Raw genomic sequence first — 19,548 nt, 5'->3', positions numbered from 1 at the left:
AAGTGAGCCTCAGCCTCAGTTTCTCTGGTTCCCACCACCCCCGTCGCGACCTCCCCGGGGGGCGGAGCCACCGCCCCAGTTCCCTTCGGACGACCCATCGGGCCCCGACGTCACCCGCGGCCGCCCCCAGGCATGACGTCGTGGGGGGCGGGTCGCCTCCCAGCCCCGCCCTCCCGTGACGTCGTGGTGGGCGGAGCCGCCGCCCCCAGCCCCAGCCGCGCTCTCCCCGTGCGGCGGGACTCGCGGACGGCCCCGTGCGGCCATGCGGGTCCCGGGCCGGAGCCCCGGCGCGGTGCGGCTCCCCCGGCGGAGGCGGCGGGCGCGGGGCGCGCTCTGAGGCCGGGGGATGCGCCGCCGCCGCGACCATGGGCGCCGCCGCCTCCCGGAGGAGGGCGCTCAGGAGCGAGGCCATGTCCTCGGTGGCGGCCAAAGTGCGGTGAGTGCGGCGGGCCGGCCGCCGGGGCTCAGCGCCCGCGCCCTCCCCCGCGGCGGGGTTCGCGCCGCGTCCCCCTCCCCCGCTCCTACCCCCCTCGGCGCCGCTCCCCTCCCAGACCGCACGACGCCCCCCCCACGGAGTGACGGGGTCTGGACAGAAGGCCGGCCTGGCCCCGGCCACGCTGCTCTGGGACCCCAGGGCCTCTGGAACTGCCACCTGCCAGCCCTGCGGTCTCTGGGGGTGGGACCGCACGGCCTGCCTGGGGTGACCCCGAACCCCCGCTCGCTGGTGCCCGGAGCCTGAGTGGGGGTGGGAGTGGGGGTGGGGGTGGGGGCCCCAGGCTCCGGTGTCGGGGGAGTCCAGAGGGGCCTGGGTGTACTGACGGCGCACCCCGCTGTCCACCCTTCAGAGCAGCCCGAGCATTTGGCGAGTACCTGTCCCAGAGTCACCCTGAGAATCGGAATGGTGCAGGTAGGGGCTCTCGAAGAGGTGCCAGAGGGGTGGGTCTGCAGCCCCGCCCCACCCCTACGACCTAGGGATGCTGTCCGGGCCCGGGCCAAGCGCCAGTCCCAACCCTTGGGCTGTGAGTTCGGCTGCTGCCCTGCTGGGCTGGCTTCCTCACGCCCCCTGCCCTCCCTGGCCCAGAGCCCCAGGAGGAGCTCCGAGTCACTCATCACCATGGCACCCACCCAGCCTGGGCCGTTGGCATGGCAACAGGCCTCCTGGCACCCCCAGGGCTGGCACCGCTGTCTCTGGGGGCCAGCTGGTGGGGGGGAGGGGAGAAGTTGGCACTGGGCACACGGGTGCAGTGGTAGGCTGGGAGGTGGCCTGTTTATTCCTGTCCACCCCTGTCACCCACAGGTAGTACAGCTTGTCACCTCCACCCACACACACCCAGGGCCTGGGGCCCAGGTAGGAGGAGGGTGGGAGTCTCTGAGAGAAGTGCGCAGCTCGCAAACACCTTTTCTGAGGATGGCTGGGGCGTGGGATTCGGGCACTGGGGCTGGAGGGCAGCTCCCTCCACTGCTGGGCCAGGCACTCGCTGGGTGTTCTCTGCCCTCGCGGCACCAGGAGGGTGGGAGGGCAGGGCCAGAGGACTGCAGCTCACCTGCTGCCTCTCCCCCAGACCACCTGCTGGCGGATGCCTACTCTGGCCACGACGGGTCCCCCGAGATGCAGCCTGCCCCCCAGAACAAGCGCCGCCTCTCCCTCGTCTCCAACGGCCGCTACGAGGGCAGCCTCTCAGAGGAGGCTGTTGGTGGGCAGCCGGCCAGTGAGGGCCCCCAGCCCCGTGTGTACACCATCTCTGGGGAGCCGGCCCTTCTGCCCAGCCCGGAGGCCGAGGCCATTGAGCTGGCTGTGGTGAAGGGGCGGAGGCAGCGGGAGCGGCACCCCCACCACCACAGCCAGCCCCTGCGTGCCAGCCCGGGGGGGAGCCGAGAGGACGTCAGCAGGTCCTGCCAGAGCTGGGCAGGCAGCCGCCAGGGCTCTAAGGAGTGTCCTGGATGCGCCCAGCTGGCCCCTGGTCCAAGCCCCTCCCCTCGGACCTTTGGGCTGGACCAGCCACCTCTGCCTGAGGCCACCAACCGCCGCAAGAAGCTGGAGAGGATGTACAGTGTCGATCGTGTGTCTGGTGAGGGCAGGCCAAGGGGCGAGGGGTGGGTGCTGGGTTTTGCTGGCGACAACCACTGTCCAGGTCGTGGTGTACAGGGTGCTATGCAGCATTAAGTCAATCCAGGAGTGCTTCCTGCAGGAGGGGGACCAGGGGAATCTTGAGGATTGAGCAGGCACAAGACATGGTTTAGTTAGATCAGACTGCCTCTGGGGAGGTCTGAGGACTCGTACCTGCCCTGGGTCCCACTCCCCTCAGGAAGCACATGGCCATCTGAGCCTGGCCTGCCATCGGGCACCCCCCAGGATGGCTGAGCTGTTGGGAGGCTGGTGCACCCTGGAGGCTAACTGTGTCTAGAGGAGAGCTCTGTGGGACAGCGAGCAGCCCCCCTGCCTGCTGGCCCTAGGTCACTTCCTGAGGAGCAGGCTGCCAACAGCTGAGTCCCCACATCATCCCAGGTTGCCTTCTGGGCTTCATGTCAGCACAGCCTGGGCATCAGCATGGCCTGGGGTATGCGCTGCTCACCTCAGACTTCGTGCTCCTCTGATGGACACAGCAGGAGGCTGGGGCAGGGGTGAGGCTGAGAAGGAACAGCACGCCCTCCTCCACCCTGTAGGGCCCATAGAGGTCCTGAGAAGGGAGGCCTCTACCCCAGCCCTCTTGGAATGGTCCCAGGGCATGGAGGGTGCAGGCAGCAGAGCAGGCCCCAGAGCCTCCGGAGGCTGCAGCCCTTGTCCCCCCTCCCCCTCCCTGCCTCACCAAAGGAAAGCAGAGTAAATCTTGGCCCTGGGCACCTTGGACACAGGCTGTGCTTCCAGAGCAGCGCTCCTCAGCCGTAGGCAGCCCCGGAGAGAGCTCAGCAAAGACCATCGTCACGAAGCTGCTGAGCTGTCTTGGCTTCAACAGCTGAGCAGGCTCATTGCCTGATAGCCCCTGCCAGTGTCCGCCCACCTGGGAGAGGGTTAGGAACCTGGTGCCCTTCGTCCATGGGTTTTGGCAGAGCAGGTGGGAGTACAGGCTGTGGGAATTCCCAGCCATCCTCACCACTTGTTTTATCTTGCAGATGACGTCCCCATCCGTACCTGGTTCCCCAAGGAAAATCTCTTCAGCTTCCATACAGCAACCACAACTATGCAAGCGTGAGTCATGACCTGATACACAGCCACAGCCTGGACCAGGGGCCTCCTCTTGGAGCTCGCTGCTCAGGAACTACTGCCATACCCTCATGACCCCAGGCCCACCTGCCAGATGTGACCCCAGTGCCGAGGAAGGCAGGGCTGGCCGCTCTGCTCCCCGAGCCCCCCAGCTGCCTCTCCATGCCCCCCTGCCATGGGCCTGTCCTCTGCTCTCCTGGCACTGGAGAGCCCTCATGGTCTTCCCCGGCCCTCACGGTCCTCAGGGGACTTAGCCTAGGACTGCAGCTGCTGCAGGCACCAGTGGCAGTGATTGTTCTAGGCCGCTGCCTCAGCTCAGCTCCCCAGACAGCCAATGACCTGTGTCCTGTACGCACCCCAAGGGGCCACACAGCAGAAGCCCCCTCCCCCGCTTGGGGCCTTTGGCGCCGTCTCCGTGACACATAGCTGGGTTTTCTAGAGAGGCACCCCTGGCTGCCAGGCTCCCTCCCCTTGTGCTACCCAGGGGGGCCCACCACAGCTCTCAGGCTGGCTGGGGGCAGCCCGACCACGTCACAGCACCTGGTGGCACAGGCCAGTGACCTCCGCGTCCACTGCCCTTTTGTGGGCTTCCCACAGCATAGCTAGTGCGCTGCCCATACTTGGTGTGCGAGTGAGGGACCCTCAGAGTCAATGACAGGGAAGGCAGTAACCGGGAATCTTGGGGGCTGCAGGGGTCGTGGCTCACTGTGTCTTCTCTCTCATGCTGCCCCTCCCGCCGCACCTCCAGCATCTCGTAAGTACCCTGTGGGACCTGAGCCTGAGAGCACCGTGGGGGACAGCCGTCCCTGGGGGAACCCTCCCAGCCCCCAGTAGGTTTGGGCAGGCCAGGGACAAGGGCGTGTTGTGCCCCAGCAAGCACCAAGGCCATGGCAGGGCCTGCCAGGTGCCGGGCGGAGACAGGGTGAGACAGGCCAGGACCCTTCTGCCTGGCCCGGCGCCCTGGATGCCCCTCCAGGCCCTGCGCTCATGTCTCTGTCCCCACGTCTCGGTCCCTCCTACCTGCGGCCAAGGGCAGTGCTGACTCGTGGTGGTTTCCCAGGGTGTTCAGGGGCTACGCGGAGAGGAAGCGCCGGAAACGGGAGAATGATTCCGCGTCTGTAATCCAGAGGTAGGGCCTGCCAGCCACTCGCCACCAGGGTCCGTCTCTTGTCTGTGCTGGTCTGGCCTGGACCCACTGGGCTCTGGCAGACCTGATGGGGGAAGGGCGGTGGCGACCACTGGCCTGGCCCTGCTCTGGGGACGCAGCAGGCAGGAGAGGTCGTGTGACCTGGGCCGCCGGGCCTGTTTTGGGGGGTCCGTTGACAGCCGGCTAGCCCACCCATGTCTCTCTCTGGCCTTTGAACCCCAGAGCTGTGGGGTCAGCAGCAAGCCCCACCTCAAAGATGTGACCAGAAACCTTGTCCATCTTGGACACTGGACCCTGGCTGGGCACAAGTCTGGGGGCAAAGACCCGTCTCTGAGGTGGCCCAGGGACACCGGCAGGGAGGGAGTCTCTAGGCTGCACACCTGCCTGGGGTTGGTACAGGCAGCTGGTCTGCCCTGAACACTGGGAGAGGGGTCGTGGGCTTCGGGGGTGGACAGTGGAGGTGCGGGGCTGGGAAGGCATCGGTGGGTCAGGGCTTCCAAGGGGGCAGTGGGCAGGAAGGCACAGGTGCAAGGATTTCCATCCCTAAGGGGTGCAGGCAGGACCTCGGGCGACATCAGGCCTGGCCATGGACAGTAGTGACAAGCAGAGGGCATGGGGGGGCTGACCACCGCCCCCCACCCTGGCGATCCTCAGCAGCCCCCGTGTTTCTTCCCCAGGAACTTCCGCAAACACCTGCGCATGGTCGGCAGCCGGAGGGTGAAGGCCCAGAGTAAGACCCCGGGCAGGTGGGCAGGTGGGCGGCGCTGCTCTCCACCAGGGCTTCGCGGGCTGCTCGCTGCTCCTGAAAGACCCCCGCAGTCCTAACCCCCGCCAGCACCCTCCTCCCCGCTCCAGCACCCGCCCCCCTCCATCCCCTCCTTGGAACCTGGCTCTTAGGCTCCGCCTCTGGCTCCAGGCCCCACCCCCAGCCCCTCCGCACGGTCCCGCCTCTGGCCCCGCCCTTGGCCTCTGACCACCCCCCCTTGGCCGCCCATTTTCAGCGCTGGCAAGTTCGGGGGCACCGCTAACCCTGCTCGCCCTCCCTGGGCCATCAGGGGGCATCCTCTGACCTTCCAGGTCCCCAGGGGGTGGTGGGGTGGCCCAGGTCGGCCCGCCTGATGACCCTGCTGACCCCGCTGCTGACCCCGCTTTGCTCTCACTGCAGCGTTCGCTGAGCGGCGGGAGCGGAGCTTCAGCCGGTCCTGGAGCGATCCCACCCCCATGAAAGCCGACACTTCTCACGACTCCCGAGACAGTAGGTGCCGGCGCAGGGAGGTCCCCTAGGCCCCCAGCCAGCTCCTGCTCTGCACAGGGCCGACCTCCTGCCCCGGCAGCTAGGCTTGTGCGCTTCCGCTCTCTGAGCCTCAGTTTACCCCCTCTGAGGTGGGGGCGCTGGTACCACCGACCTCGTGGGCAGGGTAACTAAGGGCAGGGCTGTGTGCTGCACCAGCTCCAGGGCGCCGAGCGGCCAGGGCTGCACTGCCCACTCCATCCAGGGCACCCACTCACCCAGCTTCACTGGCCTCCCCAGGGTCCCCAATGCCACAGCATCCAGTGGCAGTGTTGCCAGGCTACTGGTGGCCTGTGTTGGTCTCTCACCTGCCCTGGGTGCTGGCTGGCCTGAAGGACCCTCCAGGAGCCTTCAGTGTGGGCTCTGTCCACCCCGTGTCTGCGGGCTGCAGCTGGGGGTACTGTGCTGCTCTGCAGTCCTGGTGACCCATCCTGCCCCCCAGGTAGTGACCTGCAGAGCTCGCACTGCACCCTGGGGGAGGCCTTTGAGGATCTGGACTGGGAGACTGAGAAGGGCCTGGAGGCTGTGGCCTGTGACACCGAGGGCTTTGTGCCCCCCAAGGTCATGGTGAGGTCGGGCCGTCTTTGCCCTGTTCCTATTCCAGCCGGTCCTGGGCTGGTGGGGGCGGGGAGTTCCTTTTTCTTCCAGGAGCCCAATTGGCTCTACCTGCATGTGATACAGCCACAAGGCCTCCCAGCAGCCTCGAGGGGGATGGGGGGCAACCTTGGGGCCCTCCCACGACCCGGGGCTCCCAGGCAGCTGGGCCCTGAGCAGCTCCCCACGCTGTCTCCAGCTCATCTCCTCCAAGGTACCCAAAGCTGAATACATCCCGACCATCATCCGCAGGGACGACCCATCCATCATCCCCATCCTCTATGTGAGTACCTCTGCCCCTGGGGCTGGGTGGGCTGCTGCCCGCAGGGCTCTGACCCCCATGTGGCCTGTATCTGTTTCAGGACCACGAGCATGCGACTTTTGAGGACATCCTGGGTATGTGGCCTCCAAGCCCCCCAGTGTGTGGGAGGGAGGGTCCCTGGGGAACAGAGCTCACACTGCCCCCTCCCTAGAGGAAATAGAGAAGAAGCTGAATGTCTACCACAAGGGGGCCAAGATCTGGAAGATGCTGATCTTCTGCCAGGTGGGGCTCGGGCTGTGGGTGGGGGCGGGGTGGGGGCAGTGATCGGGCACTCTCCGTGTGCGCCCCAGGGGCCAACCGCCGTCTCCTCCAGGGTGGGCCCGGACACCTGTACCTGCTCAAGAACAAGGTGGCCACGTTTGCCAAAGTGGAGAAAGAAGAGGACATGATCCAGTGAGTGGGCAGGGGGGCCACCCCAGCCCCTGCGTCCTGGCCCCCCATCCTTGCCCTGGGGGCCTGGGCAGAGGCCACCTGTGACCCACGCCTCCCCTCACAGCTTCTGGAAGCGGTTGAGCCGCTTGATGAGCAAAGTGAACCCAGAGCCAAACATCATCCACATCATGGGCTGCTATATTCTGGGGAATCCCAACGGGGAGAAGGTACAGGGATGCCCCCACCCCACCCCCCCGCCCCAGACCCTGCCCTGGGCTTGCGGACAATCCAACCCCCCTAACCTCTCATTGGTCATTCTACCCTCCTTTCTTTTTTTAGCCCCCAGGGTCCCTTGTGCTTGATCCCCGTGGGGGGTCCTGCTGCCCCAACACTGTCCCCCACCCTCTCCCTCCCCCATCCTGAACTCATGGCCCTGCCCTGCCCTTCCAGCTCTTCCAGAATCTCAGGAGCCTCATGACCCCATACAGGGTCACCTTCGAGTCCCCATTGGAGCTGTCAGCCCAAGGTGAGTTTCCAGGCTGGTTGGCAGCCTCAGGTCGCATCCGGGAGCCAAGGCCTGAGTCCTGGCCTTTCTTCTTCTGCCCAGGGAAGCAGATGATCGAGACCTACTTTGATTTCCGGCTGTACCGCCTGTGGAAGAGCCGCCAGCACTCGAAGCTGCTGGATTTCGAGGACGTGCTCTGAGGGCCAGGCCTGCACCCGGCTGCTCCCTTGGACTAGTGGCTGGGGCTGGGCCGCGTGGGTCCCAGTGTTCACGGCCTATTCAGGGCACCCTCAGATGTCCCTCAGGTTCCCTGCCAGGGGGTCTGGCCCTCACTGCACCACGGGCCACAGAGGTCAGAGCCTCGGCCCACGCAGCCAGGGGTTGCCCGGCAGCCAGACGCTGATGGGGCCTCAGCCCTGTACCGGGCAGCTCCTCAATGTGGGTTCATAGAAATAAGTGCAATTTTCACACCCCCAAAACAATTCGAAGGGAAGCAGCATTACTAGTTGAATAGTTCAGTGCTCTGTTACCAGTTATGGTGTAGACAACCCAGTCCGACATGTGTTCAGGACCCTCTCTGCCCCCAGCCACCCCCCAGCCCTGCCGTATTTGATCACCAGCACCAGGGCGGCCCGTCTGTGGGGCAGTGCTGCCCGGCTCTCCGGCCTGGCTCCAGCCCTGGCCGAGACCCCGATGGTTTGCGCTTGTGCCCTCTTGTACCCCCTGCTTCCTCTGACCTCAGCCGCACCGGCCCAGCAGGGGCACCTGGGCAGTGGTGGAGGGGGCAGGCCTGCGCTGCCCTGGAGGAGGTTCTGGGTTGAGCTGGGTCCTGCCTGCTCCCCAACCTCCAGCAGCCGCCACCCCAATGCTGCAGTGTGGCTCAGCTCTCGCCTGCCCAGGTCTGCAGCACTCTCCCAGTGCATAGGGTTCCGCGGGGCGGCTGGGCTGGGTCCCGGGGGGCGGGCACCCCCACAGCTCTGAGCAGCCAGTGGACTGCGGGCCTGTGGCCTTTCTGGGCCAGCTCTTGTATATAGCTGGGGCTTGGGGGCAGGCCCCCCTTCACAGAGCCTGGGTCTGAGGACACTTGGCTGTTCCCTCAGCAGAAGGAGGGGCAGGGGTGTGTGCTGGGCTCTGAATGATGTACGATATATCCCTTAGAGTGACCATTAAACCTGACCCTCCGCTGCGGCTGCCGCCTCAGTCTCCTCTCTCAACACTGTCCACTGTCTCCAGGGGGCCAGGAACTTTGGGGCCTCCTGGCCTGGGGTGGCTGCCTGCACACCTCTGACTGGACACAGAGCTGGGGGGCCCCAGACACTCCTGCTGAGGGGCATGCTCCACAAGAGGGTCTAGCCGTGGGGAGGGTGAGCTCCTTCAAGAGGGGAGGGCAGATACCCCTACACCCTGCCGCCCCAGCACCAAGCAGAGGGGTCCACACACCCCTTAGACCCCCTCACGTATGGTCAGCGTGACCCTAGGACCAGCTGGCCGTGCTTTGCTGGCTGTGCCCAGTGCTCTCGGCCGGGTCCCCCATGGCCCCAGGATGAAGCAGCAGGTGCTGGGGGCCAGGAGGAGTGTGGGAGCCGAGCAAGTGGGCAGCTGATGTGTAGGTGGCGACGGGAGCAAGTGAACCCATAGGCACGTGGACCAGGTGCTATCCGTGCTCATGTGCTGGGCTGTGTCATGTGCAAGGTTTCAGTGCCTGGGCCCTGAGCCCTGATGCAGCCGCCCTGCTCCCCCCACCTGCAGCCTGTGTGGTGCTGCCTGGCTTCCTGTCCATGGGTGTCAGTGCCTGTACAACCGTGAGGCTGGTGCTCCCCTCATGACCCAGTGGCCTGCACATTGTGTGCAGCCCTCACCTGGGACCCGCTGGAGCCTGGGTCCTTGCCCCTTCCTGTCCCCTGTCTTCTCATGGGCCCTGAGACACCTCTGCCTTGGTGTATGCCCCCTAGGGTCCCCGGGGAAGGCAGAGAGGGGCAAAGGTTGGCCAGCAGGTGACTCTAGGGCTCACGGGCAAATGTGCGGAGGAGACACCGGGGGAAGGTGGTGGCAGATGGGGCCGAGGCTGGCCGGGGTCACGGCTGCACCCCCCGCAGCAGTGAGAGGCAGGGGTGGAGGTGGAGGGTCCCCCACCTACGTCCTGTGCTAATAAGGAGAGTAGGGCAGCCGATGGGAAGCTGGCCAAGGGCATCCAGGGGCTGATAGGCATGTGGTCCATCAGGGACCCCATGGGAGCCAGCGGGGGGACACGGCCTTTCTTGCCTTTTGGTTTGGCACAAACATTAGGATACTTGGTGCCCAGTTCTGGTGAGTGGGCGGGAAAGGTCCCATGGGTCATTAGAGCATTTAAGGAAGGTAGTCTGATGTGGGGCATCTGGGCCTCTGGCCCTTGATCTGGGCCCAGGTCATGATCCAGGTCAAGCCCTGCACGGGGCACCAAGCTCAGCGGGGAGTTTGAGGTTCTCCCCTCACCTCCTCCCCTGCCCCCTGCACACTCACTTCACTCTTGCTGTTTCTCTAATAAAGCTGAGGTGCGTGCATGTGTGGCTCCCGAGCAGCAACCCCTGCCATGCCCCCCTGCCCCACAGGCAGACGCCCGCTGCCCTGGTTTGCGCCTTCGTTGGGGCCAGGCTGGGTCATACACTGGGCTTTCCCAGAAGCAAGTGGTTCCAAAGGGCCGTTGATCAGGGGGAGGCCTTCAGGCTTTGTCATAGTGAACAGGGGAGTGAGCAGCAGTGAAGGGAGTCCTGCTCCCTCACCCTGACCTGTGCACCCTCACAGTGACCCGAAGACCTGGCCTGGGGATGGTGCTCGTCTCTCCAGATGGCATGGGCACTGCTGGCCTCCACCCTTGAGGCCTTGCTCAGGACATGTGGGCACCCGGCCTGCCCCTTTCAGGCCCTGCAAATGGGCGCTATGGTAGGACACTGGGACCTGGTGTGCTAGGGGGGATGACCTGAGGGGGGGCGCAATTCCTATCCTGGGAGGTAGAGGAAAGGAGCTGTCCATATAGGGATGCACGCACGCCTACCCACGGGGTGGAGGGGGACCACGGCCAGGACATGCCCGCTACACCTCCCCATTGCCATCTCCAGCCTGGCCTCTGTGCAGGCCCCTCAAGCACCCCTGCCAGCAGCACGGGGCACCTCTGCCTCCCCTGGAACTCTCTGGTGCCCCCTCATCATGACATTGAAGCTCGCACTTGGCACCACCACCTGCCCCCCCGCTTTTGGAAGGGACACGTGCCAACAGCTCCACTGACAAAGCCTGCACACACTAAGGGAGCAAGGCCAGCATGTCTGCGGGCCCAGGAACGGCAGCCATGCAGGCTGAGTACGGAGGAGGTGCAGAGGCCACCTGCAAGGATGTTGGTGACCTGAGCCCTGCGCTTAGGCCCTGCACCACAGACCGGCTGCTCCCGGAGGCGGGCCCAGCAAAGCCAAACGGGAGATGTGGTGAAGGGAAGGGGGTGCCATGGTGGGAGGACCACCCAGGCCGCAGGGGCAGGCCAGACCCCATTTCCCAGGATGGTATCCGAGTGGGAGCCCTAGGGACCGGCCAGCAGGGAGAGGCTGCAGCACCTGGCACCATAGCCAGGGTCCCAGACAGAAACTGCCAAGACGACGCACAGACGTGCAAACACGACAGGGCCGTGAAGAGGATGCTGCCTCCAGTGTGGGCGGACACGAGAAGGTGGATGTGGCCTTGCTCACCCTCCACTGAGCTATGTCTGCTGCTATCCCGGTGCTCAAGGGCTTTCCTGCCCTCCACGTCCCTAAGTGATCCTGCAAGTATTGGTTTGGGGATCATAAAAAAGTCTTGGTTAGTAGACAAAATTGTAAATAGAAACTCCACAAATAAGGAGGACTGTGTCAACAAATGAAATCCAGAAAAATATAAAGAAGAGAATGTAACACCATCAGAGAGAGTCTTCTGAGACTTTAAGGCTGGTTTTGTATCAAGAAAAAACCATGAACACCCTGTATCGAGAGTCTAAGGAAGGAAAAACCACACGGGCGCGTTAATGGACGAGGTGAAAGCACCAGGAAACAGAACTTTCATCGATGAAGAAAACGTCTCCAGCAAAGGAGAAGGGAGCTTCCTCAACTCAAAGGAGGGTGTCTGCCTACAAGCACTGCAGAGCTCCACGCCAAGTGGCCGAACGCTCTTCCCTCAAGGTCGGGGACAAAGCACAGGTGCTGACCCTGCACCTGCTCAACGTGCCAATAAGCCAAGAAAGGGAAATACAATGCAGGCCCATGGGAAAGGAAGTGGTGAGGCTGCTCCTCCCTATCGATGGCGGAGGTTCCAAATCCCGGGAACTAATGAGTGAGCACTGGGCTGCAGGCCAGCACCCGAGGACCAGCTGCATTCTTACTTGCTCCTCATGGACAGTTAGTTGAATATGGAATTTAAAATAATACGATGTAGGTGCCTGGGGAGCTCAGTGGCTGAGCGTCTGCCTTCGGCTCAGGGTGTAGTCCTGGGGTCCTGGGATCGAGTCCCGCATCAGGTTCCCCGCGGAGAGCCTGCTTCTCCCTCTGTGTCTCTGCCTCTCTGTGTGTCTCATGAATAAACAAGTAAGATTTTTAAAAATAATAATAGGATGTGTAATAGCTCCCACAAAAATGAAATACTTGGGTACAAACTAACAAAATACACACTATAAAATATAAGACCAAGACTTGAAAGTCAGACCTGAGACCATGGAATGACCAGAAGAAGCTCCTTGGTGTTGGTCTTAGTGATGATAGTCACCAGCACAAGAAATAAACAAGTGCAACCACATGAAACCAAAAATCCGCTAACAGAGGATCCCGTCCACGGAGCAGACAGTCAGCTTGCAGATGAGGAAAGATCATTGCCAATCGTGTCTGCTGGGGGCTGGTGCCCAAAATTCACACGGCTCAGCAGTAAAAAACAAAAACAAAAAACAAAGAACAAGCTGATTAAAAGATGGGCAGAGGACCCCACAGACATGTTTCCAAGGAAGACCTCCCAATGGCCAATAGACACGTGGAAGATGGTCATACCCAGCTGCAAATCCAACCACAATGAGATGTTACTTCACACCTGTGACAGTGGCTCAAACCAACAACATGAGACACAGCAGGTGTTAGTGAGGACACAGGGCAAGGGCAAGGGCCTCCTGGCCTGTGGGCAGGGATGCAAACTGGGGGCCTCTGTGGGGATATGGGGGGGGGTGGTCCTCAGGAGGATGAAACTGGAGCCGCCCCAGGACCCAGCCTTGAACCACCAGACACTCACCCAAAGGAGACCAACATGCTAGTTTGAGCAGATCTGTGCCTCCGTCATCGCAGCATTACTCAGGGCAGGATGGGGGCAACTTGTGTCCAGCAGGGGATGATCGGAGGTAGATGGGGCGGGTCCGTGGGGCGGAGCCTGCTTATCAGGCAGACAGAGCTACAGCCTGTGACCTCCCAAACGCAGAATGTGTGAGACAGAGAAATGGGTTCACTTGGCCGTTGTGCTCAAATAAGCTGAATTCAAAAACACACATGTGCAGGATCGTGGTTCTGAAAACTAGAAATTCTGGCCAAAGAACATATTTAAAAGACCTAAATCCTAAATAAACAGGACTGTGTTCGCAGACCCGAAGGCTGACACTTGTGAGGCTGTCAATTCTCCCTAAAATGGTTGCAGAAATTTCAGAAGGAGGTTTTGTAGCTAGAGAGGCCGACAAACTTTACCTGGAAGCACATAGGAGCGAGGAGAACTAAGCAACTTTCAGGAGACACGAAGCTGGATAGGGGCTTTGCTGTGCTCCCAGGGCTTCCAGGGCACGGCAGCCAGAGGTACACGCCGGCCCCGCTCAGACAGACATGGGGCAGGCGGACACAGCAGGATCCAGAAGGAGGCCGCACACGTGGCCAGGTGCGTGAGAAGGGGGCATGAGAGGTCATGCGGGAAGGAGGGTGCTCTCGGCAGTGGGGCCATAGTCGGGCCATCCCTGCATGGTGGCCGTGACCTTGGCCGAAACCATGCAGCGCATGCGAAACAGAGGCACTGTGGCTCTAAACACACGTTGTGAACCAGGCATCTCGGAGACTAGCAGCTGGGCAAGAGCTTCCAGTAGAGGCAGGAAGGGCAGGGAGCACAGGCCCAGGGAGGGCAGCCCTAGGGCAGTGGGTGGGCACTGGCCTCATGGCCACAGACGGTCCTTCTTTCCTGGTTCCAGTGCCGGGTCGTGAGTATCCCTAGGTCAGTTAGGCCTACGCATACATCAAGGGGGGGTCTCCTGATGGACTGTCCGTGCAGCCGGGGGTCACTCAAGCCCCTGAGCCGAAAGCCGCCTCTTCAGACTCCTTGACTCTCATGGGAAGACATGAAAGAATCCAGTTTAAAGGGAGGAGATGTGACACGTGATCGGGGAAGATGCGTGTGCACATCAGTGCTGCACAGGTGTCCAGGATCCCAGCCATGGGGGCAATGCGAACCCATAATGAGGCTTCACCCATCAGATCAGCTGAAGTTAAAAATCATGACCCCAAATGCTGGGGAGGAGGCGGGAAGCTGGACCTTGCTGCAGACCTAGGCAGTTTGGAATCCAGGTCAACATGACTTGGCCATGTGCTCGGCAGTGTGTCTCCCGGGGGCGATCTGGGCACCAGGACCTCCACAGCCACGGCCAGAGTGAAGACTCCCCAGATGCTTCCCCGAGGCAGGCCAGCCAACATGCACCCCATCTATACGGACTGGCCCAGGCGCAGGAGGGACCAGGAAGCACTCTGCTCTGCGTGGGGGCCACCAGGCTCACCCAGCCCCGTGGCCACCTCCCAGCAACAGGACTGTGACCAGAGGCATTTGGCAGGGTGGGGGACCAGGGGGACAGGGCACGACCCAAGGGGCACGGGGAGGGGTGACTGGTGGTGTTCCTATGTGTCTACACACGTGCAAAAACAGAGCGACTTCATTGTACACTCAAAATAACCAAACAGCAGCACCAGGGAGCTGGGTGTCCCTGTCCTCCCTGGACCATGTGTCAGTTAGGCCTCCTCCGGCCTTTGCTCTGGCCAAGCCCTGGGTCACCGGAGTCTGACCTGCCCTTAGGCCAAGCCCAGGCTCCCCGCAGGGGAGGGCAGGGTCAGAGGGCAAAGTCTGTGCGTGCAGCCTCCAGAGGGGTGGGGGCCCCTGGGCGGGCCACTGAGTGGGGCAGGTGGGGCGAGGTCGTAACCCTGGGGGGTGACCCTGGGGGATGAGGGTGACCCCTCAGCGGGGCCTGAGCTCACTGCACAGAACTGGTGGCCAGTCTGGATTGGGCATGAGCAGTACCCACCGGTGGGGACCCTTCCCAGACCCTGTCACCTGCTGCTGAGGCCCAGGTGGAGGAGGGTGGTGACCAGCAGAGGGACGGAGGCGGGACAGCACTTGGCAGGAGCCCAAGGGACGGGAGCCCGAGGGACGGCCGCCCAGCTCTGTCCTCGCTGCAGCAGTCTCTCTGGCAGCACAGGTAAGGGGGGCTGTCCCGGTCAGAGGGGGACTGTCCTGGTCAGGAGGGGGCTGTACTGGTCAAGGGGGGCTATCCTGACAGTGGAGGAGTTTGCCCATCCTCTGGCTGGGGGTCTCAGGATGCGTGTTCTTGGGGGGAGCTCTGAGAGGGGTTCCGGCATCCCTGGGCCCTGCCTGTGACCTGCATGCTGGGTGGGGACCCAGGCTGGGTCTCCTCCGGACCTGAGAGGCCACCCACCTTCTGAGTCTGTCCCTCCTGCCTTAAAATGGGACCCTCACCTCGCAGCCCATCCTGTCCCTGGTCACTGGGGGCCATGGCCTCACGGTACTACCTCCCCTGCCCCTCACTCAGCTTGAAATCACCTGCGTTTATCTCCATTTCTGTGAGGGTCACAGTGAACACCCAGTCGCAGGACCTCTAGCACGGGAGACCCCAGGGAGTGGTGCCTTCGGGGGGGACACCAGGTGCCTAGACTCCTGAGGGCCCCTCGCACTGCCTGGCCTGGGGTGTTGGGGCCCCTGTGCCAAGCGTGTTCCTGGCTCAGCCCAGCCAGTGGCCCAGAGCCCGTCTGGAGCCAACTAAACCATTTCGGAATCCAATGACAGAAGCCAGGGGTTGTTTTTTTTGTTGTTGTTGTTGTTTTTTGGGGGGGTGGGGGTTCAACCAGAAACCAGCGTCTTTGTTCCGAGCTCCCCAAGCTCAAGGTCCTTAGTCATGACGTGCTCCTCAGGCCCCTGCCAACCACACTCCTCAGAGGACACTTGAGGCTCCCTGGACCCCCAGCCAGGCACCTATGCCCACCAGGATCAGGTTGGGGCTGCAGAGAGGAGGCAGGAGGGCAGCAGAGGAGGGGGGCTGGGTCCCTTGAGGTCAGTTGCGCTGACCTGCAGTGCGGGACTCCTTCCCCCAGGAGGGCAGGGGAGGGGGCTGCCTAGAAGACACCATGGCCCCGGCATGAGGAAGAGGCTCCTCTGGATGCCACCGCCTCACCATTGCTCATCTCAGGCTAGCCCTGGCCCCGTGGCACCCCAGGCAGGCCTGGCTCTGACATGCTGGTCTTTGGCCCTGCCCACCAACCAGTGAGGATAGAGACCCACCAACCAGGAAGGACAGAAACCCACCCACCAGGAAGTACGGAGGCCCACCGACCAGGGAGGATGGAGACCCAGTGACCACGGAGGACAGAGGCCCAGTGATCAGGGAGGACGGAGGCCCACCAACCAGGGAGGACACATTGACCTTCCAGGGCAGGCAGCGTCTGCAGCTGCAGCACAGAGAGTCTGGGTGCCCACAGGTGCCCCCTCTGCAGGTGCCCAGCCCTCATGGGGCCGACCTGGAAGCAGCGGGTCCTAAGCACCCTGCTGGGGGCCACAGTGGCCTCAGGCCTCACCACGCTCATCCTCATCCTGGTGGAGGCCACCAGTGTCCTCCTGCCCACAGACACCAAGGTAGGCCCTGGGCTGGGGCAGGAGGAGGCTGGGCAGGCGGCACCCTCCTGACCCTGCTGTCACCCTCAGTTTGGGGTCGTGTTTGACGCCGGGTCCACCCACACGTCCCTCTTTGTGTATCGGTGGCCAGCAGACAAGCAGAACAGCACAGGCGTGGTCAGCCAGGCGCTGGCCTGCCAGGTGAAAGGTCAGGAGGCAGCGCCTCAGCGGTGTGGGTGTGGACAGCTGTGGCCTGCTCCCTGGGTGGGATTCACGTGCGGGGGGGGCAGGAGTGGCACCAGCTGGGGGAAGGCCGGAGCCAGTGGGGGCTGCGTTCACGTCCTTTAGCAAGTCAGTTAATTGACCCGAAAGAAAAGTGGTCAGAGAGGTTGAGGGAGTGACCTGGGTGGCTCAGCTCATGGCGGCGCTGGAGCCGAGCTGTCTGCCTGCAGGGACCTGGCACAGCACCCACCAGCCTGTCATCCCCTCTCCCCGTGGCGTTGCAAGGCCTTCCCCGTGTGTGTCACCACCCCCTGTCCTCCCTTAGACAGACATGGGCCTTGGATTCAGGGCCCCAGGGGGCCTGCTGAGCCTCCTCTTAAGATCCTTAATTATATCTGCAAAGACCTTTTTCCCAAATAAGATCTCACCCAGAAGTCCTGGGATAAAGACACTGCCGGGCCTCCTGGGGGCACCGAGCAGCTACAGCCCTGTGTCCCGGGTGCTGTGTTTCAGGGCCAGGCATCTCTTCGTATGCCTCTGACCCTGCACAGGCTGGGGAGAGCCTGCAGGGCTGCCTGGAAGAGGCCCTGGTGATTATCCCACAAGCAAAACATCAGGAAACGCCCGCCTTCCTGGGGGCCACGGCTGGCATGAGGCTGCTCAGGTGAGGGCGGCCCAGGGCCCAGTGCCCAGCGCTCGCAGAAGGAACCCCCAGGAGCTGAGGGGCCAAGGCCGCAGCAGGTGGGCGGGCGGCGGGGCCGTGGGTTTCCCACTTGGGCAGCTGGTCCCGTCCACGCAGCCAGAAGAATGGCTCCCAGGCCACAGCCATCTTTGCGGCAGTCAGCCAGGCCCTGGGCCGGTCTCCCCTGGACTTTCGGGGTGCTGAGCTCCTGACTGGGCAGGACGAAGGTGCCTTCGGCTGGATCACCATCAACTACGTCCTGGGCAGGCTGGTCCAGGTGCCACGGCTGCCCCGGGGAGGGGGACCAGGGCTGGGGTTGGTGCGGCAGGTGCCGGGACTCACTGCACCTGTTGGTCCCCAGTATTCTTTCTCTGGAGAATGGATCCGGCCCCTGGAGGGGACCCTAGTGGGCGCCCTGGACATGGGTGGGGCCTCCACGCAGATCACCTTTGTGCCCAGAGGCCCCATCCTGGACGAGAGCAGTCAGGCCACCTTCCGCCTCTATGGCTCTGAGCACCGCGTCTACACCCACAGCTACCTGTGCTTTGGCCATGACCAGATGCTGACTAGGCTCCTGGCTCAGCTGGTTCAGGTTGGCCTGGCTGTAGGGAAAGGGGGGGCGGCAGGACAGCCTCTGGGCCTGTGCTAGGCTCCAGGCTGCCCCCTGACCTCTTGCAGGCCAGCCCCGGCCCCCTGGTCTGCCACCCGTGCTACCATAGAGGCTACCGGGCCATGCTGTCCCTGGCCACCCTGTACGAGTCACCCTGTGTGCATACCCCGCCCCCCCAACATGGGGCAGGGAACCTGACCGTGGAAGGAATGGGGAGCCCCACAGCCTGTGTCTCAGCTATCCAAGGCCTCTTCAACTTCTCCGGCTGCGAGGGCCGAGGACACTGCACCTTCGACGGGGTCTACCAGCCCCCCGTGCAGGGCCAGTTCTATGTGAGCACTGTCCTGTCCGCCCCCCGGGTCCTAGCCTCCTTCTGGAGCCCCAGGGGCCTGATGCCAGGCGGGGGCCTTGGGGACTCGGCCTGCCGCACACTGGGGCTCCCTTGACCTGGGCCCCCGGCACCGGCCCAATGCAGGCGCACCCACCTGACTCCTTGTGCCCAGGCCTTCTCGTCCTTTTACTACACCTTCGCCTTCTTGAACCTCACGTCCAAGCAGCCGCTGGCCACTGTCAACACCACTGTGTGGGAGTTCTGCCAGAGGCCCTGGAAGCAGGTAGGGGACATGCGGGGTCCCCAGCACAGCCTCCCGGTGCCCTAGGCTGCAGCAATCACAGGCACGAGGCACGACCCAGGCCATGTGCTTGGGTGGGTCCAGCCCCCATGGGACGGGAGGGGTGCATCCCCCCGCCCCTCACATGCCGGCCCCCAGGTGGAGGCAAGCGCACGGGGGCAGGAGCGCTGGCTGCGTGACTATTGTGCCTCGGGCCTGTACATACTCACGCTGCTGCTGGAAGGCTACGGCTTCAGTGAAGAGACCTGGCCCAGCATCGAGTTCCGCAAGCAGGTGATCACCTCCTGGGCCCAGCCATCCGGGGCAGGGGCTCTGGGGCAGCTGCCCTTACCAGCCTCGTGTCCCACAGGTCGGTGGCACCAGTATTGGCTGGACGCTGGGCTACATGCTGAACCTGACCAGCATGATCCCAGCCGCCGTGCCCGCCCAGTGGAGGGCCCAGAGTTATGGCGTGTGGGCAGCAGGTGCTGGCTTCATGGTGCTTACGCTCGGGGCCACTCTTGGAGCTGCTGCCGTCCACCTCCTCTGGCCCCACAGCTGAGTGGGCCACCACCCACTGTTGGAGGCCCAGGCCCAGCTCCCACAGCCCGGGGCTGCCTTCCGCGCTCCTGACCCATATGGCCTCCCTGTCCTGGGGGCCCTGGTCTCGTGCTCAGACAGCCACGCTCTGTCCTCAGGGTTGCTGTGGGCTGGTCAGGGTGTGCTGTGGCCCCCCTCCTGCTCCCTTCCCGCCTCCCCCTCCTACCCCCCTCTGCTCTCCTCCCGTCACCCCCTGCTCCTCCCTTGCCCCCCTCAGCTTCCCTCCCACCCCCCTCAGGCACCCCTCTGCTCCCCTTCCCCGCTCCCTCTTTCTTCCTCCTCCCTCCCCAACCCCCCCCACCCCGCGCCTCCCTCCTACCCCCTCTCCTGCTCCCCCCTTCGTCACCCAGTCCTCCACCACACTTCCCCAGGGCAGTGTGGTCTACTGCATTAGCAGGCTGTGGGGCCCCGTCAAGCCCAAAAGTGGGGGTGACCTCGTGGCAGGGAGGGGCCTGGCTCCCTGGGAGAGGCGGGCAGGGCCTCAGGAGGAGG

The 19,548-nt window shown here is 63.6% G+C and overlaps 2 protein-coding genes across 12 annotated transcripts; both read left to right on the top strand.

The window, feature by feature from the left end:
• Positions 1–266: 266 nt before the first annotated feature.
• Positions 267–8,621, top strand: NSMF (NMDA receptor synaptonuclear signaling and neuronal migration factor). 9 transcript variants are annotated; one of them, XM_072778868.1, is made up of 15 exons: positions 269–436; positions 846–907; positions 1,563–2,069; positions 3,112–3,187; positions 4,239–4,331; positions 5,027–5,103; positions 5,515–5,608; positions 6,087–6,207; positions 6,434–6,517; positions 6,597–6,630; positions 6,708–6,778; positions 6,870–6,949; positions 7,053–7,155; positions 7,379–7,454; positions 7,536–8,621. In XM_072778868.1, the coding sequence occupies exons 1-15, from the start codon at positions 366–368 to the stop codon at positions 7,631–7,633; spliced, it is 1,647 nt and encodes a 548-aa protein (XP_072634969.1). In that variant the 5' UTR covers positions 269–365; the 3' UTR covers positions 7,634–8,621. The 9 variants fall into 9 exon arrangements, with proteins under 9 accessions (XP_072634975.1, XP_072634969.1, XP_072634971.1 ...); XM_072778870.1 differs by having other exon boundaries at positions 270–436; positions 4,263–4,331; XM_072778869.1 differs by having other exon boundaries at positions 273–436; positions 5,027–5,079.
• Positions 8,622–14,590: 5,969 nt separating this feature from the next.
• On the top strand, positions 14,591–19,216 carry ENTPD8 (ectonucleoside triphosphate diphosphohydrolase 8). 3 transcript variants are annotated; one of them, XM_072778866.1, is made up of 10 exons: positions 14,591–14,904; positions 15,985–16,352; positions 16,422–16,539; positions 17,067–17,217; positions 17,353–17,512; positions 17,597–17,827; positions 17,914–18,177; positions 18,349–18,459; positions 18,616–18,750; positions 18,827–19,144. In XM_072778866.1, the coding sequence occupies exons 2-10, from the start codon at positions 16,227–16,229 to the stop codon at positions 19,016–19,018; spliced, it is 1,488 nt and encodes a 495-aa protein (XP_072634967.1). In that variant the 5' UTR covers positions 14,591–14,904; positions 15,985–16,226; the 3' UTR covers positions 19,019–19,144. The 3 variants fall into 3 exon arrangements, with proteins under 3 accessions (XP_072634967.1, XP_072634966.1, XP_072634968.1); XM_072778865.1 differs by having other exon boundaries at positions 18,616–19,216; XM_072778867.1 differs by lacking the exons at positions 15,985–16,352; positions 16,422–16,539 and having other exon boundaries at positions 18,616–19,216.
• Positions 19,217–19,548: the final 332 nt, after the last annotated feature.

This window comes from Canis lupus, chromosome 16 (genome assembly GCF_048164855.1).
Source record: "Canis lupus baileyi chromosome 16, mCanLup2.hap1, whole genome shotgun sequence".
Classification (NCBI taxonomy): domain Eukaryota; kingdom Metazoa; phylum Chordata; class Mammalia; order Carnivora; family Canidae; genus Canis; species Canis lupus.
This window is presented reverse-complemented; position numbering and strand designations above follow the sequence as displayed.